This window comes from Elgaria multicarinata, chromosome 3 (assembly GCF_023053635.1).
Source record: "Elgaria multicarinata webbii isolate HBS135686 ecotype San Diego chromosome 3, rElgMul1.1.pri, whole genome shotgun sequence".
NCBI classification, from domain to species: domain Eukaryota; kingdom Metazoa; phylum Chordata; class Lepidosauria; order Squamata; family Anguidae; genus Elgaria; species Elgaria multicarinata.
The window spans coordinates 152,782,134-152,809,895 of record NC_086173.1 but is presented as its reverse complement, the minus strand read 5'-3'; the positions used below and the strand labels follow the sequence as shown (position 1 = coordinate 152,809,895).

At 44.4% G+C, this 27,762-nt stretch overlaps 1 protein-coding gene across 1 annotated transcript in view; it reads left to right on the top strand.

The window, feature by feature from the left end:
• The window catches only part of LOC134396049 (E3 ubiquitin-protein ligase TRIM7-like), a 247,771-nt gene extending 221,882 nt beyond the window's left edge, over positions 1 to 25,889 (top strand). The window contains exons 11-14 of the mRNA XM_063122387.1: positions 19,778 to 19,800; positions 21,340 to 21,458; positions 23,578 to 23,610; positions 24,933 to 25,889. Of these exons, the coding sequence (XP_062978457.1) occupies positions 19,778 to 19,800; positions 21,340 to 21,458; positions 23,578 to 23,610; positions 24,933 to 25,471 (714 nt within the window). The 3' untranslated portion in view covers positions 25,472 to 25,889. The remainder of the gene's footprint in view (positions 1 to 19,777; positions 19,801 to 21,339; positions 21,459 to 23,577; positions 23,611 to 24,932) is intronic.
• Positions 25,890 to 27,762: the final 1,873 nt, after the last annotated feature.

Below are 27,762 nucleotides of genomic sequence, written 5' to 3'. Positions count from 1 at the left end.
CTAAGTGTAAATGAGTTAGATCTCTGGTCTCCAGAATTCAGAGTGACACTAGATTCCAGGGCTGGGGAACATTGTCTAATGGGGCATAATTCATTCATTATTTATTTATTTATTTATTTATTTATGCATTTATAGCCCACATTTTTTCCTCTAAGGAATCCAAGGCAGCATACATAAACCCCTCCTCTCCATTTTATCCTCACAACAACCCTGTGAGGTAGAATGGACTGAGAGTCTGTGACTGGCCCAAAGTCACCCAGTAGGTTTCCATGGCCAAGGGGGGATTAGAACCTGGATCTCCTGACTCCCACTTTAGCCACTACACCACACTGCATAAATGTCAAACAGCTATGGCAGCTGCATATTTAGGTCAGGCAACCAGATATGTAAGAAGTATAAACAAAGAGACAACAACCAGGCCTTCTTTTTTTTAAAAAAAAATACATATGCTAATAGAGTGGGGTGGGAGAGAGGGCAGTGCCAGATTTAGGAACAAGCTAAGTAAGCCATGGCTTAGGGCCTCATATTATGAGGGGCCTCTAAATGAGTTGGAGATAACTAAGATGCATTACAATTGAAATTGCTTTGGCTTAATCATGTTGGAAAATCTGGTGTGACTTACAGCAGAGTTGCCTTATATAGAGAACGCGTGGCAATGCAGGATTTAGTACTGAAGGCAAAAAGCGCAGACTAGAACCAGTTTCAAAAAACTTCAAATCAATTTACTTTATTAGTGATTTTATACATATCTTCAGAGAAGGATACATAACGCTGCTTAACTACAAGCACCCTCTTCCATTACCCTTTCTATTACAATGCAATACACTTTTTTCTTGTTATTTTTATGGTATGGGGGATCTGAATCTTGACATATCTTACTCCAGCCTGAGTACAGTTTAGCAATGAACCCTGAGACATGATGCTTGGTGGCTGCCCTTTCATGCTGCAAAGGTTGACTGCATGTCTGACGTTGGCCCGCTTTTCTCCTCTTTCCATCCGCTGGATGAAGAAACAAACCAGAGCAGAGAAGGAAAAGGCGGTGGCTGAGTTCGGACGGCAACGGCAGCTCCTGGAAGAACAGGAGAAAGTTCTGCTGGCCCAGATGGAAGAGGTGGAGGAGGAGATTGCCAGGAAAGGCGAGGAGGTCGAGGCCAAATTCTCCAGGGAGCTCTCCTTCTATGAAAGTATCATCCAGATGGTTGAGACATCTCAGCAGCCAGCGAGAGAAGTCATGCAAGTAAGAGACCTTCGCCCCTCTTGCAGCTGCCCGCCCTATTGCTATGCTGGGTGCGGAGGAGAGGGCTTCCCTCCTCCGGCAGCCCATTGAGTTTACTGCAGGAGTGCAGAACGTCCAGCCCGGGGGCCACATCTGGCCCTCTGGCATTCCTCAGAAGGCCCCGCCCCTTCCACTGGCCCCACCCCCTTTACCCCAACCACCAATCTTTGGTAGTTTCTCAGCCTTGGTGCCGTTTCCCGCCATTCTAAAAGGTTGAGATCCCTCTTCGTTATTGGCAGGAAGACCTTTAAGCTACTATAGGCAACTCTACTTGGCCCGCCCATTTTGCCTTTTGGCCCGCCCACCACTGGAATGATGCCCCTCCTCTAAAGCTTTTCTGAAATGAAATTCGGCCCATGGGCGCAAAAAGATTCGGCACCCCTGGTTTACTATAATGGTTGCAGAGTAGTAGGGACTAAGCCATTCATCCTCCCTTTGCCCTTGCATGCAGGACTCACCTGCATGCAATTCTTTGTCATCTGCCTCTACCAGGCTAGTGCTTAAATACAAGGCTGCCTTAGAGCGTCTTTAGACAAGCATTTTATAGTGTGCTCACGAATGGCCGCTCACAGATCTTTGCAGGTCATTCTGACGCCGCAGCGATCATCGTACACAACTCCTGATCCTTCTGTTGTTTTTCCCGCTACAAAATAAGACCCAGAAAATCCAATTCTTCTCAGCTCTAACAATAATCGGCACTATTTCCTGCCATGTGCAGGAGACGTTGTGTTATAAAAACGCCCACCGAATGGCCCACGTAGTCGCTGCTTGCTTCCTCTTTCTACCCTGTGTGATTCTGCCTGTCCCTATTGTGAAAGGGAAGCAGAGTGACGGTAAAGAAATGCGATTCCACCCCCGTCTGAAAACGCTCCCAGTTACTTTATTCAGATTTTCTCCATGAGAAAAAGATAACAGTTTGCCCAGACTGTAAGAGATTACCCATCCGCCCCATCCATGAGAGATCCGTGCTAGGCAGTTTAACGCCAGCTGAACATGGGAAGGCTACAGTGCATCACTCTCCAGGGACTGATGGGGTCTTCATGGGATGGTGTAAACTTGACCAGATCTATATTTCATGCTAATGGGATTGATAACTGTGTCTCTTCCCCCTTCGCTTCTGATAAAGTCAAGCAAATGCTTAAAGAAAGAAAAAATCTCTATTCTAAGAGCGTCATCAAATGGGGGAAATCGCAGTTCCCTACCGTCGCTTCTCCACCCCCGCTCCTGTCCCACATTACTTCCTCTTCCTTCTCAGAGAAGAAAGAGGAACTAAACAAAGACCACATGGCCCATTCAGGGGCCATTTTTATCGCACCGCTTTTCCTGCACACAGCAGGAAACAATGGCACATTCCGTTTCCGCCCGCCCCCCTCAAAAAAAGTTGGGTTAAAAGGAGTCCATTTTGTGACAGAAAAAAGGCAAGAGGGGATGGAAAGCACATGGGAGGCAGACTCTGTCATCTAAAGGACGCGCAAGAAATCATGAATGGGCAGTAGCAAGCGTGCGATAAAACGCTCATCTGATGAACCCCTACGTGGTTGGACCGGTCTACAATTTCCCAGTTGTCCTATTCCTGTTGGTTCCCATTATTTAAAATACCATTTGGTCTGGAGAGTTACTTTACAACTCCAGCTGTAGCCCCTCTAAGAAAATCATTCACAGCATTACATTTACAACATATGCCTTCTGCTTTTCTGAAGGGAATATTTGTCAATACTCCAGTACTTCGAAGACTTTGTATATGCGGGTCTGGGGAGGTTGAGGCTGTTTCCCACTGCTTACTAAGATGGCCCCTCTATGATAGGGTGACCCTATGAAAAGGAGGACAGGGCTCCTGTATCTTTAACAGTTGCATAGAAAAGGGAATTTCAGCAGGTGTCATTTGTATATATGGAGAACCTGGTGAAATCCCCTCTTCATCACCACAGTTAAAGTGCAGGAGCTATACTAGAGTGACCAGATTTAAAAGAGGGCAGGGCTCCTGCAGCTTTAACTGTTGTGATGAAGAGGGAATTTCACCAGGTTCCCCATATATACAAATGACACCTGCTGAAATTCCCTTTTCAGTATAACTGTTAAAGATACAGGAGCCCTGTCCTCCTTTCCATGTGGTCACCCTATACGACGATCCTAGGCATAAACTTCTTGCTATTGTTTTCCAGTGCCTGAAAAACATACCCATCTTAGAGCAGATATGTGCTCTTCTTTCTGATGTTTTTATCACTGCCCAGGTGGCAAAATTTGCCTTGGTCGCAAGGGAAATATGCCTCAAGTCCAGCTCAGGGGGTTGATTCTGACCTCATGGGTTATGTGTATTTCTGTGTATATAAACATGTGATTGCATTGTACTGTTGCTGTTCCTGTTGTTATTGTTTTCTTTTTCTTTATGTATATTGTGTTGGCATATGGCTTCCTGTATGTTTCCGAGCCCAATTCAGGGTGCTGGTTTTAACCTATAATGCCTTACACAGCTTGGGACCACAATACCTGATGGAACGCCTCTCCCAACATGAATCTACCTGTACATTATGCTCAACATCTAAGGTCCTCCTCCGGGTGCCTACGCTGAGGGAAGCTCGGAGAATGGCAACAAGGGAGAGAGCCTTTTCAGTGGTGGCCCCTCAATTATGGAATGATCTCCGTAACGAGGCTCACTTGGCTGCAACATTGTTATATTTTCGGTGCCAGATCTTTTCTCTTCTCCCAGGCATTTAACAGCATATGATGAGTTTTTAAACTGACCCCAGAATAATTGTTTTAAATGGATATTGTCTGTTTTTGTTTGTATTTTATGCTTTTTGTGGTTTTAAGTTTTGTATATTTGTTTTTAATGTTCACTGTTTTTAACTTTTGTAAACGGCCCAGAGAGCTTCAGCTATGGGACAGTATATAAATGTAATAAATAATAATAAATAATAATAATAATAACAACAACAACAACAATAACCAATAAAGTCACTACTACTACTACTACCACTGGGTGGTGTCCATGGCAAGCGTTCACGAGTTCCTTTTCTCTCTCCCTCTTTCTTCTCTCTCTAGGATGTCTTAAGCACCTTCCAGAGGTAAGTGGGTCCCACTCCTTTCCCTTCATGTTCTGCAATGCTAGGAAAGTTCTGGAATGGATGGCAAGTGAAGAGTGTGGGAAGAAGGGATGCGGGGTATCACAGGGGGAAATAGGGCCACCAGTGATGTAGTGGACTCAGGGCTCGTAGGGACACAGTGCCAGGACTTTCTGATTGGCAGGGATGCTGATGTCATCTGCCACCCCCCAACCCTTCAGGCTTCCCTGCCCCCTGCAAGCTTAGCTGAAATGAATTTTCCCAGCAACAATAATATTGATCCCTGATTTTAAATATTTTATTTTATTTTATTGACAAATATACATGAAATACAATGAAAATGACCAAGAAAATATTATTTTTTTAAAAAAAAATGTATCCCACCCTATATCACTAGGATCTCCCTATGAGTTTGTAAGAATTTTGGCTGTCATAGAGACATCTTGTTCTATTGTTGTGGTTGTAACAGCCTTTGTGCCACAGACAGTAACCTATGGCTGCGAGAGCTGGACCATAAGGAAAGCTGAGCGAAGGAAGATAGATGCTTTTGAACTGTGGTGTTGGAGGAAAATGCTGAGAGTGCCTTGGACTGCAAGAAGATCAAACCAGTCCATACTCCAGGAAATAAAGCCAGACTGCTCACTTGAGGGAATGGTATTAAAGGCAAAACTGAAGGACTTTGGCCACATAATGAGAAGACAGGACACCCTGGAGAAGAGGCTGATGCTAGGGAAAGTGGAAGGCAAAGAGGGGCCGACCGAGGGCAAGATGGAGGGATGATATTCTGGAGGTGACAGACTTGACCTTGGGGGAGCTGGGGTGGCGACGGCCGACAGAAAGTTCTGGCGTGAGCTGGTCCATGAAGTCACGAAGAGTCGGAAGCGACTGAATGAATAAACAACAAATCTACTCTGCAACAGCGCAGTTTCGGGGGAAGAAGTGCAATGTAGCTACGAGTTTGCTGCTGCGTCATATAATCAGTGCAGCACCACTGCGCAGCAAGAACAGCCAAATAGGGTGTATAGACAAGACCCAGCTGTCACTTGTTTTGGAAAAGATTTGGCCCTTTTTGGCTTCCATAACAATTTGCTTGTGCCCCTGGGCTTTCTGTTGTCTTCTTCTTTCCCATTCCTCTCTCTTGCTCCATGCAGGAATTCTGGATTGGATAGCTGGTGGTTTAACCCTGTTTTCCCTCCACCAGGAACGACGAAGAACATGTGGAGTTTGAGGGTCCTGCCGTTTTCCCTCCAGCTCTGAAGTGGAAGATCTGGGACTTCTGTGACATCAATCACATCTTGGAGAGTGTCACAAAGCAATTGAAAGGTAACAAAGCATGGCCACAAGGACATTGATAACAGATGTTACCATGGCTGTTAGCCACAACCGCAGAAGAAATTGTTAAAACAAAAATATGAAGGCAGCTATTCTGTCTAATTCAAGGGTGTGGAACCTCAAGCCCAGGGGCTAATCCTCCCCCCTCCCCCTGCCCCGGAGTTCCCCAGATGGCCATGCCTTCTTCCCTTGCCCCTAACTACCAATCGTTGGGCAGCTTCCTGGCTTTTGTGAAGTTTTCCCCTCACTCTAACAGGGTCAAATGCCTCTCTTATGTCTTTAAGCTTCAATGTGCTGGCAATCTTAAAAATCTTTGGCCTCCTCCTAGTGTTCTGGCAAAGGAGTGAAAATACCCTGAGCCGTTTATTGTTTGTAAATTGTAAAATCCCTCTATATAAAACCTTAAGGCAGTGCATGGCACAGAGCTTCTGAGCTAGATGTACTGGAGGTTCTGAGCTATAAGAAGAACTTTGTATGCTGGAGTTTCCGAGCCATGAGAAGAACTTTGTGTTGCTAAACAACAGGATGTATAAACAGAGCTGGGAATGGTGGGGTGTGGCAGAACAGACAGACAGACTGAGCTAAAATGTTGGGTGTTTCCACTGAATTGTTCCCTTGAAATCAGGAAAGCAGTAGAAGCTATAATGTAGCGAACCTGCATTGTTACAAAATTTATCATAGACATTATGGAGTGGTGTTTCATCTCTCTCCATTTTGCTTCCTCAGACACTCTGCTATCTGGACCTCAGCTGCAGAAAGGTAAATTTGTGGGGCCAATGGAGGACCAAATTTACAGGAGTCATTTGGGGCTTGTCATAAAGTTGTCTGCTCTAAGGACTCTGGAACCATAAACTGGTTTAGCTATGAGTCAGTGTGGTGTAGTGGCTAAAGTGTTGGTCTGGGAGTTAGAAGATCCGGTTTCTAGTCCCCACTCAGCCATGGAAGCCCACTGGGTAACTTTGGGCCAGTCACTGAGCCCAACCTACATCACAGGGTTGTTGTTGTGAGGATAACATGGAGAGGAGGAGGATTGTATATGCCGCCTTGGTTCCTTGGAGGAAAAAAGGCGGGATATAAATGCAATAATAAAAATAAATACATGAGTAGTGAAAAAGTAAATGAAAGAGTTCTATAGGAGAGATGGGGGTTCTATCCTTATATTTCATTTGAGTAGCTTTAAATAGATAGATAGATAGATAGATAGATAGATAGATAGATAGATAGATAGATCATAACAATGTAAGAATTGCTGCTGCCGGATCAGACGCAGAGTTCCTGTTTTTCACAGTGGCCAGCCAGAGATGCCGTCAAGCCAGACAGGAAGGCAAGACCCCACCCCTGCCCCCAGTAATTAGTTTGTTCCCAACATTTGGTAGTCAGTGGAAGGCATGTAAGTAGCCACCCATCTAGTCACCCAAGGTGAGTAAGGAACTCCTCCAGGTGACCAAGCAGAAACTTACTCTCTCTGCTCACCTGACTTCATTTACCTTGTAGATAAAAAAAATGGCTATTTCACACAGGGGGCTTCAAAGAATTTTAAATCCTGTTCTCTCCTTACTTCTTCCCTCCCTCAGCTTCCTCAAACAGGAGGAAGATGTTTGAGAAGTATTTTTGCTTCAGCTAAGCTGTCTTGAAGGACAGGAGAGGCAAGAACCAATTTTTTAAAAAACCTCACACTCACCTGAGTCATGGTTATGAAAAGTGGTTTTTTTTCCCTGCTCTTGGGAAGCCCTTTCCTGAAGTTTCAAGCCTTTATGAAAATTTATTTATTTATTTACAATATTTATATACTGCTCCACATCCAAAAGATTTCAGGATGGTGAACAACAGATAGGATAAAAGAATCAAACCACCCTAGTAAAAATACTGTTTTTAAAAGAAATAGAGTTCTGATAAAACCCGAGTTCTGGTAAAACCACAGCCAGTCACTCAAGGAAAGCTTCCTGAAGCAGCAAAGTTTTCAGGAGGTGCTGGAAGCAACACAATGTTGCCGCTTGCCTGATTTCCCAAGGCAGAAATTCCATAGGAAGGGGGACACCACACTGAAGGTCCTTCTCATGGTAGACTCCAATCGGACCATAGGTCCATGTGGAACTACCAGGAAATGTGGGGAAAGTTGGAAGGAAGGAAGGAAAGGAAGGAAGGAAGGAAGGAAGGAAGGAAGGAAGGAAGGAAGGAAGGAAGGAAGGGGAGGAGAGGAGCATCCCAGTTCTCACTACAGAAAATGGAAGTCATTTTGAGTTGAGAGGGGTTCCTGTAGTGTGTTTCGGCTCAGGACCTAATTCAGTCTCCCGGTCGATTCTGTTCTCTTCCTTTTCCTCATCTTTTCTCCCCTACACAGCAAACATCACCCTGGATCCAGACACAGCTCACCCCCGACTCATCCTGTCTGAGGATCGTAAGAGCGTGAAACTGGGAGACGAAGCTTGGTGTCTGCCTGACACTCCTGAGAGATTTGACACACAGGCGAACGTGCTGGGACGAGAGGGATTCACAGTGGGCAGACATTTCTGGGAAGTCACCATTGATAACGAGGAGGAATGGGCTGTTGGTGTCGCCCGAAAGACTGTGAGGAGAAAAGGCGAGATTGCCTTAATTCCTGAAGAAGGGGTCATTGCTATGGGGAAGTGGGAAGGAGACTACCAATTCTCTACTCCCCCTAATCCCCTCCCTCCGACACTGGGTAAGAGGTTCAGGAGGATTCGAGTGTCTCTGAACTGTGCTGCAGGGCAGGTATCTTTTTTCGATGCTGACAGAGCAGTTTTGCTCTACTCAGAAGCCTCCTTCTCTGGAGAGGTCCTTCATCCCTTCTTTTGGCTGGGCCCAAAAACTGAGCTCAGACTGCTGAATTTTCCTCACTGGAAGACCAGGACGAGGAGCCAAACATTACTTGTTCCAAAGCACCTTTGATATCTCTGCCAAGGCCTTTACAGAGTTTGAGTTTGGGTTTGGTCACAATCACCAAAACAAGCTGACCAATTCCTTTCCCTCAGTTCCTAAACTTGTTCTTTGTGGTTTCTCTGGAGTCACACAAATGGGTTCTGCACCTGTGCAGACCCTTGTTTTGGAACTTTCTAGAACCAGGCCAGCATTTTGGCCAGCTGCCTGCTCCCACCCTCAGTATGTAAGCTCAAAAGGGCTGTGGTTCTCACCTTCCCACTCAGTTCCTTTCAACCGCCATAGCGGCAGTACCATTAAGGAATTTCTTCCTGCTAGTGTCTTCCAGACCACGTTAAAAAACAACCATTCTCATACTCTTCCACCCCACCCCCTTTTTTATTTATTTAGCTTACTACACAGGCTTTATATTTTTGCATTATCAGGTTCATTTGGTACTTGGTGTACCTTGTGGTGCCTCTCTTTCCCCCCCCCCCTCAGGGCGTATGGATCTAAAGGCGAGTACTATCCTTGCATCACTTGCAGGAGTAGGTTCTTCCTAAGTATGGCCACACCTAGGAGTAGCAGCTAAGTATTTGACAGTTTCCTCTGGCCTGGCCAAGACAGCATCCATTGTGGAAGTGCAGTTCTCTCAGTACTGTCCTTGGTACCATCAGAGCTTATGGCCCACAGATGATCTCAGAGTCTGGCCTTGCCCTCATCTGAGCTGTTCCTCAATGTGAAGAGCTAAGGGAGCATCGCCACAGCCTCCCAAGGCTTTGAAGTAGAAGGGGCCACTTGACATCATCAAAGTCGATGGAGCTTGAGGAGGAGTCTTCGGTTCTGTTGGTACCAGTGGATAACAAACATACTGTGGTGATGTTCACTGAAATTGTTTTTCGCTCTTTAAATTGTTTTAAATTTTGTATGTTAAAAAAATCAACTTTGTTTTTATCATAATGTTGTATTGTTGTTTAATAATGTTGTTGTATTATTATTTTTAATAGATTGTTGTGAACCGGTCAGAGAGCTTCAGCTACTGGGCAGTATAGAAATGAAGTAATAGTGATGATGATGGTGATAATAAATAATAATAATAATAATAATAATAATAATAATAATAATAATAATATAAAAATAAAAAGCAGCAGCTTGGGGGTTATCTTTCCCACCTCTTTCTGTTAAAAGACTATTGAGTTCATTAGTAAGAGTGTTTTTTTCTTTCTGGTGCATGCTTCAGCTGCGTGTTCAAGTTACATGCCATCCCCTATAAGGCTATGTTTCCCCAAACCTACATGCAAATGGCACGTGTCTCCTCAGATAACCAACAAGCCCCCACACTCAGGCATGCTTGAGTCAATTATGATGAGCACTGCATGGAAGAATAGCCTGGCTCCTGCTTGGGCCAACCACATGACCAATTCCTGCTGTTATCTGGACCAATAGGCTATCCCTGCCAGGTAGCATCCCAGCAGGCCTCAGTACCCTTTCTTCTCCTCAGGCCTGCCTCCATAACCACCTCTGGGAAGGGGGATCAGAGGTTCAGAGAACTGTCCAGCCTGGAATGTGGCCTCATTCATTCTGCTGATTTCCAAACCACTCCCTCTAATAACGTACTCAGGTGCTAAGTGCCGATAGAAATGCTGTAAAATGGGACCACTAGAGGGTGTTACCACCATGCTGTGGAGATCCCCATGTTTTACAGTTGTACAGTAGATCTTTTTCTAAAATGTAGGGGGCAGGGACATGCTCAGTAGCTGTGGAATATTGAGTGTCCGTTGAGAAAATGAAAGGGGAGGGGACTATGGAATGGGGGATTCTGGAGGGGGTGGCAGCCAGCTGGCTGGCTGAGACCCTGAACAAGAGCATTCTTGTTAGGAAGTTATGATACACTGAAGGATATGTTGCAGGTTGGCATTCCAATTGCCACCATGTAACTGAGACCGTGTATTTGAGAATAAATCATGTTAAATCCCTTTTGTTTCTCGCCGACTCCTCAGTCCTGTTGGCACTCAACCACTTGAGTTCAGTATTAGAAGAAATGCTAAATAAAGAAGGGAGAGAGATGGGTGGGCAGATATAAGAGACTGGTATGGTTTGATTTTGAAGACAGACGCAATCAACAGAAAGAGCAGTATTTAATACAAGTAACACATTTCAACATGTTAAGAACAGTCCCCAATGTAATACAAATAAGTAAACAAATTCTCTTTTAAAAAAATTAAAAACTGTGACCAAAAAGTTTACATAATAAACATAAAAATGGGAATGTTCTTCACTTTGAAATAGAATTCCTTCAAATAACCTAAATCTAACCCCCCTCTCCATTTTTAAAATACTGGGTTGGGTCCAGACTTAGGCATGTGTGTGTTACTGTCCTTTAAAGTGCAATCTTATGCTTATTTAGACAGAAAAAGTCCTACAGCTCTCAGCATTCCCCAGCCAGCATTGGATCACACCCTTAAAGAACTAAGGTGGAGAGGGAAGAAGGAACTTAGAGGCCTCTCTAACAATCAATTTACAGCACGCTTGTGATTGGCCACTCACAGAAATTTGCGGTCCATTACATGACATTGTTAACAGCCAGGACTTCTCCCATACTATCCCCTGGAAATCACACATTTGGAAAAAACACAAATTATGTGGTAATATCTGGAAAAAGCGGGCTCTCTCCCCCACTAGATGGCACTGACTCATTAAAACACAATGGGGCCTTTCCAAGAAAGAAACAAATCACATAGTCGCAGGTGAAGAAGCATGTTGCAATGGTGGGATTACCATGAGGATGAAAGCCACAGTAAGGCGCGAGATTTTTTCCCCTGTGTGTAGAGAACCTCATGGAAAGAGAGGTACTTACAGTAGTTTCAGGTACTTAGTTTTAGGGATTGTAACCAGAAGAAACCTGCTTTGGGGGCTTTGCTGAACTGGAAAAGGTGCTCTTGACAAATCAGCATTTGATTTTGAGATGAATCACCCTGGTCTGGAGAGTTACGGAGGGAGACTGACTGAGGTGGGCTTTTTTGTATACATAAAAGGGTGGAGGGTCTCTCTGGAAAATGAGAATGGCAAGTATGCAAAAATCAGAACGTGTCTCTCCTCATCATAAAAGGCCACCCGCCCCCCTTCGTAGTTCAGGGACACTCGGATCCTCTTGAACTTTCTGTTCAGGGGCAGATGGAGGGAGCAAGTGTGGCTGGTAGCCCTGTAGCCACCTTCCCACTTGCCCACAGCCCAGATCCCCTCCTTGGAGGTAAATACAATGCCCTTTCTCATCACAGACTTTCTGGCAACCCCACAACCCAGTCTCCCTCGGTGTTCACGACGACATCCCAGAAATGTCTGCCTGCTGCGAATCCCTCATGTCCCCAGGGCTGGCGCTACCACTAGGCGAACAAGGCAGTCGCTTAGAGCGCCAACCCAGAGGGGTGCATGCAGCGGCAGCGAGGCCCGGGTGCAACCCCGCCCTCTGGTGCCCAGAGTGGCTGCTGACTGCCATGTGTTTTGGCTGCATCGCTGGGATGCTTCCCTTCCTGGCTGTATACCTGGCCGAGCCGCCACCCATGCTGCTTTCGTCACCGCCCCGCCCGTGCACCCATCCTGGCTGCAAGAGGCCAGGTGAAAAGGCAGAACTCCGGGGGCAGGAGGCATGCTTGTGTGATGCAGCAGGTGGTGGCGGAGCTGGGCTGCTGGCGGGCAGCATGGTGGGCTGTGAGCCGGGTGGGCAGTGCCCAGGTCCGGCCATACCAGGCAAAGCCCAGCACTTCCAAGGGGCCCAGGTACCTGCTCTTTGCTTCCAATGTGCTCTTCTGGGTAGGTGGGCAAGCGCGACAACGCTGCCCACCTGGGCTGGGAAGGGGGCAGCGGGGAAGAACAGAGTGCCGCTCTTATCTTGGGGCAAGGTGGGAAAAGGACAGGAGCTGGTTTGGGACACGGGGAGGGGGGGACACAGCAGCAACCCATTATATAGAGAAGGCAAATCGAGGCTTGTCATTTCAAGATCATCCTTGCAAAATGGGGTGGAGGTTGGCAGCACAGTAAAGTACTCCTTTGAATCCACACTTTTGGCTCGGAGGGGGGGGCATTTAATAGAAAAACGCAAACTGAGGTGAGTAACACTTGAGGCCATGAGTGGGAAAGTAGACTGAAAATAGAGTGGGGGGAATGGAAATAGATTGGTGGGGCTGAGGGAATTATCAAGTCATTGGGGATGCTTATGACACCTTCACACACACCCACACCCCACAAACAATTGTTCCCATATGCGCCCAATGCTAAAAAAACTAAATTAAAAAATTATTTATTATATTTCTATACTGCTCAATTGCCAAACCTCTCTGGGTGGTTCACAAAAATTAAAAACACAAGTACAACATAAGTGATTTTAAAAATTAAAAATGCAAACAAAATAGGGTGGAAATAGCTTGGTAACTCCACGGACACCCCCACACCCCATGATCAGTAATATGTCCCCAAACCTCCTTTTTTTAAAAAAGGAATGTTGAACAAATTACGTTTAAAAATAGCTAGGGGCTTCCAGGGCCCCTCCTGACACCCCCCCCACACCACTTTAAATAGGGTGACCATATGAAAAGGAGGACAGGGATCCTGTATCTTTAACAGTTGTATTGAAAAGGGGATTTCAGCAGGTGTCATTTGTATGCATGCAGCACTTGGTGAAATTCCCTCTCAATCACAACAGTTAAAGGTGCAGGAGCTATACTAGAGTGACCAGATTTAAAAGAGGGCAGGTTTAACTGTGGTGATGAAGAGGGAATTTCACCAGGTGCTGCATGCATACAAATGACACCTGCTGAAATTCCCTTTTCAATACAACTGTTAAAGGTACAGGAGCCCTGTCCTCCTTTTCATATGGTCACCCTAAAGGAGACAAGAGACCAACGCTACACAGTCAGGGTCAGTGACTTGCTCTCCCCTGGTGAAAGCAAGAGAGAATAGACCACCACCCTTAATAAATCACCCCTGCTTCTAGTATTCCTTTGTTCGACATAGGAAATGTGAGGCTGCCATTTTTAGTTAGACCATTGGTCCGTATAGTCCAGTCTTTATCTATTTGGCACTGTCTCCCCGTGGTTGCAAGGCCAGCACCTCTGAGCACCCCAGGATTGTGGTAACATAACAGGTTGGTTACGTTAAGTAACCTTAAATAGTATATATACTTACAAGTGTGTGAAGTAAAAGGTTTATAGATACAGGAGTCGTGTCCTCCTTTTCATATGGTCACCCTAGTTAATGACACAGGAGCCCTGTCCTCCTTTTCATATGGTCACCCTATTTTAATGTTGTTTGGCCAATGGCAGAGGTATACGTTATACCGAGTGCCCTTTAATTCAAAATGATTTGTGTTGTGTGCTAAAATATGTTCTTTTGTATTTGCGAAAGTTAATCAAAATTTGATTACTTATTCTTGCAATTTAAAATAAATTTAGCAGTTTAAAGTTTTGTGCTTCTTCTTTTTTTCTACAAAACATCTGTTCTTAAAAATCAAAGTTGGCAATTTGGGGGGCGGGGAGGGGTGAAAGTAGCTTGCCTTGCCTAGGGCGCAAATTAGCGGGACACCACCCTGGCTGTTCCTTTCACCTCAGTTGAAGTCATTTCCAGGAAGGGAGACGCCTGTTTGCTGAAAGTAAATAGAGAAAGCGAAACTACATTGGTTCCTCTCTCTCTCCCGGGTGAGGCAGCCATGGCTGCTGCTGGGGACCCGGTCGGGAAGCTCTGTGAGGAAGCCACTTGTTCCATCTGCCTGGAGTATTTCACGGACCCGGTGACCGTAGTCGAGTGTGGACACAATTTCTGCCGCGCCTGCCTGGCCCAGTGCTGGGAGGGGAAGGACACGGGAGCTTCCTGCCCTCAGTGCAGAGGAACAGTTCGGCCGAAGAACGCCATCCCCAATCGACAGCTGTCCAACTTCGTCGAATTAGCCAAGCAACTCAGGCTTCATGGGGAAGAGAGGGCCGAAGGGAAGGGGAGAGTCTGCGAGAAGCACCAGGAGCCCCTGAAACTCTTCTGCAAAGACCATGAAACCCCCATCTGCGTGGTGTGTGACAGGTCCAAGGAGCACGAAAATCATACGGTGGTTCCTGTGGATGAAGCTGCCCCAGAGTACAAGGTAGGAAATCCCGGTGCAGTTAGTTTGGGATTCTCCTTGATTCTTGTTACCTAGATTGACCCTATGGAAAAGAGGACAGGGCTGCTGTATCTATTATTATTATTATTATTATTATTAATAATAATAATAATAATAATAATTCATTTATTTATATAGCACCATCAGTGTACATGGTGCTGTACGGAGTAAAACAATAAAACAATATCTTTAACAGTTGTATAGAAAAGGGAATTTCAGCAGGTGTTATTGGTATGCATGCAGCACCTGGTGAAATTCCCCCTTCATCACGACAGTGAAAGCTGCAGGAGACCTGCGTAGCATGACCAAATCATCATCATCATCATCTCTTACCCGCCTCTCCATTTTGATAGAGGCAGGGAACAACAGTAAATATAAAGTACATAAAACTGAATTAAGAACATAATATACATTGTTAAAACATTCTAAAAACATCCTAAAATTCCCCTAGATAGGCCTGCTGGAATTGATCAGTCTTGATAGCTCTCCTGAATGCTAATAGACTGTCAAGTTGATGAGATACAAAAGAGGGCAGGGCTCCTGCAGCTTTAACTGTGGTGATGAAGAGGGGATTTCACCAGGTGCTGCAGGCATAAGAATGACATCTGCTGAAATAGCCTTTTCTATGCAACTGTTAGATACAGGAGCCCTGTCCTCTTCTCCATGTGGTCACCCTACCCAAATTTGTCCTGTGCTTGTTTCGGATTTTTCTTGGTCGTCTCTCCTGTTACTCCAATTTACCCTTGTGCCAGACTGATCAGACCTGACATTTGGGACCTTATAGGAGGGGGGATACAGTGAAAGCTGGTGGTTCCGATTTCGGTGGGGCTGTACATCCATTCTGGGTTTCAGTGAGCTATCCTGTATATATTGTAATCCCCCCCCCTTTTTTTTTTAATAACCACCAAGCATGAATTCTTGTTTTCTCTCCAGGAGGGCATTGACTTGCTCATAGTGATACTGAGGAGTGAAAAAGAAGAAATTCTACAGAACAAAGCAAACTTAGAGAAGGAAAGCCAAGAGCTGCTTGTAAGTGTCACTATTATTGGGAAGCAAACGGGTGTGTGAATGCCAACTGAATGAAACTGCAGTAAGAGTAAAACAGGTGAAAACAACAACACAAACAAGCAGATATCTGTCTTTGAGAATATTCTGGAAACATTGATTGTTTAGTCACTGGTCTGGGAAGTACTATCTACACATTCTGGGAAGGGTGAACTGCGAAAATCATGGACTATCTCACTTTTCAACCAATTAATAAAGAAGGCCATTTTGCCTTTATCAGGACCAGAACACCAGTGGTAGAAGTTGCCTATTCAGGAAGTGTTATTTTTGCAACGTTATCAGGTATTGTGCTGTAGAGACAGTGTGATATAGTGGACTGGGACTTGGGAGACCCAGGTTCTAGTCCCCACTCAGCCATGGAAGCTCGCTGGGTGACTTTGGGCCAGTCACAGACTCTTAGCCCAGTCTAGGGTTGTTGTGAGGATAAAAATGGAGAGGAGGAGGGTTATGTATGCCGCCTTGGGTTCCTTGGAAAAAAGGTGTGATATAAATGTAATGATAAATAATATTCTGGAAGTGTTATTTTCTACAACGTTATCCATTATTGTAAAACGTTATTAAACTTGTGAGAGCTATAGGAATATTTGAGGTTGATCTGGTCTGGTTAAAGCAGAGATAAACCAAGGTTCCGTAGACATAACTTGTCATTGTTTTTATTAAATAGATCAGACGTAACTGTCAGAGTTGTTCTTAAATAGACCAGCATAAGTGATACAGTTGTTTGAAATTCTAACAGATTGTGTACATCTGTAAATCAATTGGCACAATTGTACTTGTGAGTATTTCTATTATAAATTTGGTGACTAATTGGCCCAGTGCAGTCTTGTAGGTCTCTTACACCAGGAGTGTTTATATTGATATCTTTTTAAGGTAGGGTGACCATATGAAAAAGAGGACAGGGCTCCTGTATCTTTAACAGTTGCATAGAAAAGGGAATTTCAGCAGGTGTCATTTGTATATATGGAGAACCTGGTGAAATTCCCTCTTCGTCACAACAGTTAAAGCTGCAGGTGCCCTGCCCTCTTTTAAATCTGGTCACAGTATAGCTGCAGTATAGTTTTGCAGCTTTAACTGTTGTGATGAAGAGGAAATTTCACCAGGTGCTTCATGCATACAAATGACACCTGGTGAAATTCCCTTTTCTATGCAACTGTTAAAGATACAGGAGCCCTGTCCTTTTCATATGGTCACCCTAAGGACATGCTGCTGAATATCAATTAAGATCCCCTTTCCCTGCTGAATATTGATATGATCTCTATGAAACTTCGCAAATGTCCTTCCTGTCGAATTCTCATTCCCTACCTCTTATTGCTGTAAAGGCTGATCATATCCCTGACACTGGGCCTACCACTCTCCTCTTTCCATCTACTTGTTGCAGATGCATACAAGAACAGAGAAGGGAAAGACAGTGGCTGAGTTCAGGCTACTGCACAAGTTCCTGGAAGAGCAAGAGAAGCTTCTGCTGGCCCAGATGGAAGAGGTGGAGAAGGAGATCCCAAGGCAAAGGGACGAGCACCTGGCCAGACTCTCTGAAGAACTTTCCTCTCTTGAAACCATCATCCGGGAGATGGAGGAGAAGTGTCAGCAACCAGCGAGTGAATTCCTGCAGGTAAAACTGTGGCGGAAACAGCCTGGGCCATTCTTCAGGGGAGGGCTCTCTGCAAACATTTGTGTGCCTCCTTCACCTGTATAAGGAATTCTGGTGACCAGGTCTCTTATGCACAGGAGCATACAAGAGGAATAGAGTAGTGTATTTGCCTTATCTAGTCTGCTTTCAAGGTTTCAATTTAGTGTTAATGGAATCTGTTGTCATTTGAACCCCTGCAGGTATGATCTGGCCTGGGGATGGGGAACTTTTGGCCTACAGGGCTACTCTGGCCCTGGGAGGTTCCATGTCTGGCCCACAGAAGATGGAGAGGCCCCGTCCCACTGAGCCATACAGAGAGGCAGAGGGGAGAGGATATCCTCCTCTTAGCTCTAATCACTGATAGAAGATAACAAAGAAGGATAATGAAGATAACAATGAGGGAGGTTGTGGGCTCTCCCACACTAGAGGCCTTCAAGAGGCAGCTGGACAACCATCTGTCAGGGATGCTTTAGGGTGGATTCCTGCATTGAGCAGGTGGTTGGACTCGATGGCCTTGTAGGCCCCTTCCAACTCTGCTATTCTATGATTCTATGATTTCTTTCCCAATGGTAGAAAGAGGCTTCCTCCTGCATTGAGCAGGGGGTTGGACTTGATTGCCTTATAGGCCCCTTCCAACTCTACTATTCTATGATTCTACTGCTGAGAGGAACACAGTCTCCTGAGTTGCTCCATGCAGAGAGAGGCACAAAAGTTATGGATTTGGCCATTGCTGGGTGTTTTCAAACTATAGCTCCAATATTTAGGAACCCCCAGGCTAATTATTTCTAGATGTCTATATATCAAGCTTTTTGATGTGTATACATTACACAATATTTTTTGGCTGAAAATGCTGTTAAGTGAAAAATTTAACTGTACTTTTGACCTTCCAGCGATAGTGCTTTAACTCAGCATTTTCTCTTAGGATACTATCTAGGTCATCTTGACAACTATTTTTAAGCCCTTTACACAGAATTCCTTGAGCCTAGATATGTCTTTGTGTGCCTTCCTTTTTAATACAGCACCATGTACATTGATGGTGCTATATAAATAAATAATAATAATAATAATAATAATAATAATAATAATAATACAATTACTACTTTTTACTTATTTACGTTGTCAAATTCACAACTATTTATCTAGGGTGACCATATGAAAAGGAGGACAGGGCTCCTGTATCTTTAACAGTTGCATAGAAAAGGGAGTTTCAGCAGGTGTCATTTGTATGCATGAAGCACCTGGGGAAATTCCCTCTGCATCACAACAGTTAAAGCTGCAGGAGTGTGCCCTTTTGACCAGATACAAAAGAAGTCAGGGCTCCTGCAGCTTTAACTGTTGTGATGAAGAGGGAATTTCACCAGGTGCTGCATGCATACAAATGACACCTGCTGAAACTCCCTTTTCTATGCAACTGTTAAAGATACAGGAGCCCTGTCCTCCTTTTCATATGGTCACCCTAATTTATCATTAGACATTGGCATTGGCATTTCATCCTTAGACATCCTGTATTGTTTCAAGAGAGGTGGGTCAGCAATTTCTCAATAGCCTTCCCAGAAATTCCAATAAAGCAAAAGCAGCTATTCATAAAACCCAGGACACATAGCGTTGGCTGCATGTTGGCTGCATTGTAAGCCTATGCGGCAGGGTCTTGCTATTTACTGCTTTACTCTGTACAGCACCATGTACACTGATGGTGCTATATATATAAATAATAATAATAATAATAATAATAATAATAATAATAATAATAATAATAATGTTTCCCTGCACATTTCGAAGGGGAAGTGTTTGTTTGGCTTGGCCAATAATATCCCCTTATTTGCTTCAAGTGTTATGTTTAAATACACTTCCAGGCTCCGTTTTGCATGTTGAATTTATTGTCTCAAAGATTATCACCCTGCTTTATAAAGATATGCCCCCTACCCAGTCTTTGAGTGGTTTGCATTAGCCCTCTCTGATTCATTTGCTAGAGTCCCATCAGCCACCAGGGACTGATGGGTGTCCGTAGGATAATAATAATAATAATAATAATAATAATAATTATTATTATTTCTTATCCGCCTCTCCGATTGGATCGAGGCGGGGAACAACAGCAAGCATAAAATACATAAAATACTGGTTAAAAACATGGTATACACTGTTTAAAAACATCCTAAAAGCATCCTAAAAACATACTAAAATATCCTAAAAATTCTACTAGATAGGCCTGCCAGAAGAGATCAGTCTTGATAGCTTTCTTGAATGCTAAAAGACTGTCAAGCTGACGAGTCTCCTCTAGCAGGCTATTCCGCAGTCTGGGAGCGCAGAAAAGAAGGTCCTCTGGGTTATGGTTGTCAGCCTAAAAACATGTGGCAGCTATTGAGCCCCCTCCACTTTCTCTCTTTTCTCTCTAGGATATTAGAAGCACCTTGGAGAGGTAAGCCGATCCCACTCCTTTCTCTTCATGCTTCACAATTGTGCTGAGAAGGGCTGTATGACGGGCAAAGAGCATGGACCTCTTGGGGAGGAGAGAATGTATGACTTTATCCTCCAGTATTTCACAGATGAAAAGAGAACATCTGATGAATTTGTAGTACCCTTCCTCTTACAACAAAGGATCGGGCCATATGGCTTTCAGTTGGTGGTCCAAAGTGTGGGCAACCATCCCCCCCTCCCCGAATGCTCCTTGGGAATCACAGCATCAAGTATTGTCCTTTCAGGGGCATTACTGATTAGTTTTTCAAAGTGCTCAGCGGTGAAATGTACAAACAGCCCCTTGGAACAGTGAATTCTATTCTTTAACATTTAAAGAAGAGAGGGGAGCCCTCGGACACCTCATAAGTAACTGTGGTGCTTCTGGAACAAAATTGATTTTGTGCCAGAATCAATTTAAAAAAAAAATCAGCGTTGTGGCAGAGGGAGTTCCAATCTCTGGGGCTGGGCTTAGTGTGTAAATGGCCCCCAGACTCCCCAAGGTTTCCCACCCACTGACCACTGTGAACCACCACTGAGAAGCAGGCAAAGATTCATTTACTATTTGTTTCTTATTAGCAGTGCTCCCTTTTCATTAGTGCCACAGTGCACAGTGTGTGTGTGTGTGTGTGTGTGTGTGTGTGAGAGAGAGAGAGAGAGAGAGAGAGAGAGAGAGAGAGAGAGAGAGAGAGAGAATCTTTGCCTCCCCCTCTATAATCCTGATGCAATTCCCCCCATGCTTCTGTTAGCTCTTTCTCCCCCTGCCCCCCTCCACATCTTGTGGTAGTGAGTTCCATAATTTAACTATGCGCTGTGTGAAGAAGTTCTTCTTTTTATTTGTCTTGGATCTCCCACCAATCAGTTTCATGGGATGATCCGGGTTCTAGTATTTTGAGAGAGGGAGAAAAATGTCTCCCTGTCCACATTCTCCATACCATGCATAATTTTGTACACCTCGAGGGAAAACTGGGTATGGGTCAATTAGATTTATTTAAAAAAACACCTCCCAAAAAAATCCCAATGGGCTTCCTTGTTACCTTTTTAGGCTCAACTGTATTTTGTCCCTGAGCTTCTCCTCCAATTGTGATTCTGCATCTACTTACTAATATTGCTCCAGGGGCATTCTGCCTTATACTGCAGCTACTTACTTGCAACCCTAAAAAGGGATCCCGCTCCTGCAACTACTAACTTGAATGATCCTATGCCATAACATGGATTAATAAAGTCTTTGCTTATGCTCTCACATCGCTTTTTCAGGTTGGAAGCAGGGGAAGTGATGCATTCCCCTGATGAAGGGCACCCTTTGTCACAGCTTCCTAGTGACCTGTTTAGCCTCACATGTATTTTGCCCCTGAGCCTCCTCTTCAAACCATTCTTCTCCCTCTCTACCTTTTCCCACTTGTCTGTCAGTGCTTTCTCTTTCCTTTCTTCCTAGTTCTTTTTGTTTCTCCATTAGGGAATTCTGGACTGGATGGATTGTGGGTTGACATGGTTTCTCTTCCAGGTTTGATGAGCAGGAGCCACCTAAAGTTGAAATGAAGTTTTCTCCTGTGCTGAAGTGGAGGATCTGGGAATTCTGTGATATAACTCCCTTCCTGGAGGGCATCAGGAAGCAGTTCAAGGGTAATGGAAAATGCCCCAAAGGCTTTTATACTGAACATTTTGACCTTGTTCAGACAACACGCTAAGCCACGGTGGTTAAGCACTTTGAGCTAAACATTATGGCTTAGCATGTTGGGCGAACCATTCCTAACCATGATGGCTACATAACCACAAATTAAACATGCTCACTAACCATTTGCTGCAAATGGGTTAGCGGCCTAACCATGGCTTAGCAGGTTGTCTGAACAGGCCCTCTATTGGCTCAAATGTGGTCGCGAAAGGCTCTCAGGCACTTGAAATGTTAGGCGGGCCAGGAAAATATGGGATGTGAGTGTCATTGAAGAAGTTAATTTAAATTCATTGAAGAGAGCTGTTTGGCAAGCTTCACTCAGAAATGGATTTTCTACCATTTTAAAACAGGGATGAAAACCATTGAGGAGAGGTTCAGGAGAGCATATTCCAGTCATGGGCAATGACACTGGCAAAAGATTTGGGCGCAAACATGCCAGCATATTTTAGCTTAAGCTTTCACTGTCAGAGTTTAGGAGAGGCATTTCAACTGTTTAGAGTGGACCAAAACAAAAACAAAAACTGCACAGGAGCCAGTAAACCACCTACTCTGGGGAAGCCAGTGGAAGCTGATGGCTCTGAGGTCAGTGGGGCAGAGAATCTGTTCCAGGTTTCAGTCAGAACTCTAAAGGAGCTATCCAAGAGGCGGAAGCCCAGTAGCGTCAACACTGACTGGCAGTGGAGCTCTCTTCAGAGTTTCAGGCAGAATTCTTTCCTAGCCGGGGATCGAACCTGTTACCTTCTGCATGCAAAGCAGTTTCTCTACCACTGAGCTATGGCAGCAGCTCCTCCTCCTTGTGCCTGCCATGATTATCTGATCAAATATTTATTCAGCACTACATTACATCGCTTTTAAAAGACTTTCAAAACTGTTTGGAGAAAGGAGGCTGGCTTTGTGATTGACATGGGGTGGGCAACGAGCACAGCGCACGGCACAACTCTGAAACTGGGGAAGGCATCTTCATAATTAATACAAGGACTGGCCAATCAGCTTCTGCAGAAAATTAGAACAGGTTCCCAATTTGGGCAATGAGGTTGTATGTGTGTCTAAAAGTTCTGTACGTTAGGAGGGGTGGGACCATCTTCTTACCAGGTCTTGGATCTTTTTGTGTTCAAAATGGGCTCCTTGAGAGAGCAACACAGCAACAAGATTTTTAATTGAATAGTGCCCTCTAGTGGTGGAATAAAAAATCCATCATAAATAGGTACGGGATAAGAATATAAGAAGTAGGGCTGTGGACGGACCCCCCTGATTAGCTTCGGATCCCGATTTGGGCCTTCCGAATCAAGCCCGATTTGCTTTGGATTGAGTTAGACCCAGTCCACCTCGGATCCGAATTGAGATTCAGATGTCCGAATCATTCTTTTTTTTCATTTTCCCATAGACTCGCATTGGAAAAAATAAATGCCTATAACTTTTTTAATCTTTCAACATAGAAAAATGAAGTTGGTGATCTTACAGATGCCCTGGGGGTGCTCGTATGTGCCAAATTTCAGACATGTCTGTGCAGTGGTTTTCCTATAATCCATTGCTAAAAATGTGTTTTTTCAGCCAAACCAAAGCAAAGTACTATAACTTTCTCATTTTCATGAGACAAACATGTATTTTGATGACCTTACAGATACCATGAAGATGTTCATGTGTGCCAGATTTCAGACACATCTGTGCAATGGTTTTCCTATAATCCACTGCTCAAAATGTGATTTTTCAGGCAGACCAGTTAAAACAAAGTGCTATACCTTTCTCATCTTTCATGAGACAAACATGAAAGCTGGTAACCTTACAGATGCCTTGGAGATGCTCATGTGTGCCAAATTTCAGACACATCTATGAAATGATTTTCCTATAATCCACTGCTCAAAATGTGATTTTCCAGGTAAACCAGTCAAAGCAAAGTGCTATAACTTTCTCATTTTCATGAGACAAACATAAAAGTTGGTGACCTTACAGATGCCCTGGAACTGCTTATGTGTACTAATTCATACTTCAACCAAAATGGTAAATAGATACTAGTAATTTTTAAGGCAGGATTTGTTGTAAATACTTAATCTGACCTCTTTTCTTCCACAGGCACCCTGTTATCAGGACTTCAGCAGCAGAAAGGTAAATTTGGGCGAATGAAGGAGGACCAAATTCTCAGGAGGGAGGGAAGATTAGTAGAAAGTTGACTGGTTGTACTTCATTAAAGGTCCACAGTGCTCTCTTCAGAACTCTGGAAACATTCATGGATTCCCAGTGTGAAGTAGTTCTCATGGGATCGTTAGGAGCAGGGCTGTACCTCTCACCCCAACCTCAGGATCGCACAGCTTCCCCTAGGCATGCCCCTGATGCCCACATGTTAGGTGCAGACACTTGCAGGATAGAAGCCTATGCACGTGGGCTTTGCTGGGACCCTGATTGTGCAGTAATTACACCACGACAGGCAATGGCATTGTATGATATGTTTTGCCTTGTATGAAAAGAAGCAGGGAAGACAGACCTTTGCAATTTAAGAAGGAATTTAGCAAGGCTATGAATATCTCATTTTCCGATATTGCAAAATGGGATTTGGGGTCTGCCCCAATGCGAATTCTAGTGTAGCAATGAACTGTGGAGATGGTAGAACCAGGTGGCTGCCTTCCTATTCAACCCTGTGCTTTACCTCTCCCGGGGCAACACCGTGTAATCCCGACACCAAGGAGAGAACGCTGGGGTTCTGGGCAGCCATCCGGATCTTGGAGTTGCCCCCACCTTCTTCCTAGTGAAAGGTGACTAATCGCTGGTTGCCTTCCACCAGCCCCCACCCCCGACTTGACCGCAGAGTGACGTTATACGGTGGAAGCGTCATGATGACCCCGGTCTGTTTGAAAAACTCAGGGTAAATCCTGACCTTTTTCTAATTTTCTAATTTTTTCTAATTTTTGTGAACCGCCCAGAGAGCTTCGGATATTGGGTGGTATAAAAATGTAATAAATAAATAAATAAATAAATGCAGCATCGCAGGGAAGCCCCCACAGCAGTTGTGAACCAGCACCTGCATCGTTTAACCAACAGGGCACAGATCCACAGCCGCTGCGGGGCTTTCCCCAGATGTTGTTGAACTACAATCCCCATCATCTTGGAATAACAACCACGATTGTTGAGGCTGGTGGGTATTGGTGTCCAACAAAATTTAGATAGCCACAGCTTCTTCTCCCCTGCACGAGCAGTAACTAGTTTCTTGGCATTTCTATCTTTTGTCCTTGACTAGTCTGCCACCATCTTTTGCTGAGGCTTTGGGACCCGGTCACTGGAATAGGGAGAGGAGCATTCCAATGCTACTGATTTGAGAGGGAATGAATGTGATTCCTTTGGTTGTGTTTAGGCCCAGAACTTAAATCAAGTCTTCACAGCTGACTCTGCACATTTTCTTCTTTTCTTTCCTCTCCTCCCGGCACTCCCAACAGGAAATGTGCATCTGGACCCAGACACGGCACATCCCCAGCTCCTCCTGTCTGAGGATCGTAAATGTCTGAAACTGAGAAAGAAAGGCGAAGGGTGTCCCCCAAATCCTCAGAGATTTGATCATTATTATTTTGTGTTGGGACGTGAGAGATTCACATCAGGGAGACATTTCTGGGATGTCGTTGTGGAAAATAGCGAGGACTGGGCCGTGGGGGTTGCCAGAAAGTCTGTGAGTAGGAAAGGCAGATTCCAGTGTGGTGCTGAGTCAGGGTTCTGGGCTGCAGGGAAGTGCAGAGGAGAACACACCATCCCTGACTTCACAGATGTGAGTGGGAACGTCAAGAGGATCCGAGTGTCTCTGAACTGTGTTGGAGGGCGGGTGGCCTTTTATGATGTTGACACAGCAGACTGTCTCGCTGAGTTCTCAGCAGCCTCATTCTCTGGAGAAGTTCTCCTCCCCTTCTTTTATCTGGGCAAAAAGGGTCACTGCGTAGCTCCATTTTCTGGCTATTTCACTTCCCACCTCACAATCGCTCCCTAAGGCAGTCAAATCTAACAGCAGCTCTGTTCGAGGACCCTCTGCAAACCAGGATTACTAGTTTTAGAGAGAAACCAGAACACTCCACAGCTTCTTAAACAGACAGTCATACATTGAGCAGGTTCACAAGGTCGCTACAGTGGGTTGTGGCATGTGTGGACGACCATTTTGAATATACAATCCGTAACCGGGGGTTGCCATGATTTGTTGTATCATCAGAACCCAGTTAGCATGCGTTGTTTGTTGTTGTTGTTTATTCGTTCAGTCGCTTCCGACTCTTCGTGACTTCATGGACCAGCCCACGCCAGAGCTTTCTGTCGGCTGTCGCCACCCCTAGCTCCCCCAAGGTCAAGTCTGTCACCTGCAGGATATCATCCATCCATCTTGCCCTTGGTCGGCCCCTCTTCCTTTTGCCTTCCACTTTTCCTAGCATTAGCCTCTTCTCCAGGGTATCCTGTCTTCTCATTATGTGGCCAAAGTCCTTCAGTTTTGCCTTTAATACCATTCCCTCAAGTGAGCAGTCTGGCTTTATTTCCTGGAGTATGGACTGGTTTGATCTTCTTGCAGTCCGAGGCACTCTCAGAATTTTCCTCCAACACCACAGTTCAAAAGCATCTATCTTCCTTCGCTCAGCTTTCCTTACGGTCCAGCTCTCGCAGCCATAGGTTACTACGGGGAATACCATTGCTTTAACTATGCGGACCTTTGTTGTCAGTGTGGTGTCTCTGCTCTTAACTATTTTATCAAGATTTGTCATTGCTCTCCTCCCAAGAAGTAAACGTCTTCTGATTTCCTGGCTGCAGGACCATTTGAGGGTTGTTTAATCCTCAAACTACCCTGCCACCCAGGCTCAGATGCCACAATAGATGATGGCATACCCCCACACACACACTTGGCGCCGAATATTCAAAATGGCTGCCTGATTATGCTTTTATGCTTAAAAGCCACGGTGGATTGTAGTGTGAGAGCAGGCAAACATTTTAAATATTCAGCACCCATGAGGGGTTGTCATCATTTGTTGTGTCCTCTGAACAGAACAATAAGCCACGGTGGGCTGCAGTGATCGTGCGAACTAGCCCATTAAGAGTCATAAATAACACCACATTGGTTCTTGGCAAAGACAGAACTCTGAATAAGTACCACAAGGTCTGGTTGCAGTTTCATTTTTCTTCCTGTCCCGCAGACCTGCAGAATTATGAGGATGCAGGCACTGAAAACTTAGCCTTCCATATAAAAAGATTGATAGGCAATTATAGGCAAAATGTTTTTTGTTCAAAGAAGCCAATTTGCTCAGTGAGTTGTGGAGGGATCCGTCCGGGGGAGCAAGTCTACCCAGCTTTTGGCGGCTCCACAAGTTGAAAACAGAAAAATGGGCTGCAGTTGGAAAAATACAAAAATGAACAGAGACCAAAGAGCACCCAACTGCATACAAAGAGTGCAGTTAAACATTTAACAAAAGACCATGAGATGTCTGTATACGCTCCTACACATATAAATTATTACAGCCAATACGAATTCTTAAAGACAAGTTGCAAAAGTGTTTAAAGCAGAAAGTGTTTAAAGCAGAATAGCCAGTTATCTTAACACTCAAGGTTATGTACATCTTAATCACCCACATGTTTAGTGTTTTTTTAAAATAGTTTTTAATGCTTTATGTGTGTATGTTCTGTGTTTTAGAATTTTGAATTTTGTATACTCGTTTTTATCTTAATTTTAGAATTTCTGTAAACCGCCCAGAGAGCCCTGGCTATGGGAGCGGTATATAAGTGCAATAAATAAAATAAATAAATAAATGTATCATAAGCATAACAAATTAACCCTAACCCTATACCACAAATGGAATTAACTAACTCTTTGTTGAGTTCATATATTTTTGATCTGCAAAAGAAGTTGTGTTCTTGTTATATGATCTTGTTGTCAATCGGCACCAGCAGTCTTCCCCAACCGGATGCCTTCCAAATATCTTTGACTGCATGTCCCATCATCCCCTTGAGCACCACGATGGCTTCGGATGATGTGAGGTGCAGTATAGCACACCTGGAGGCTAAAGACTGCTTTATCTTTTCAGGGCCAGGCACATGCCTTTTCATTATTATTTTTATTGTTTGAACTGAACATTTAATCATTTGACTTAAGATTGAGAAGTGATCTGTGTTTACGATGCCATCATTTCATTTTATTTTTGGTGTGTGTTTTTGTAAACTGCCCTGGAAATCCTATCGGAGGGCAATGTCAGACTCCCCAAATTAACAAATAAATGCAGAGTTGTTTGTCAGGCCTGGTTTATTTTATTT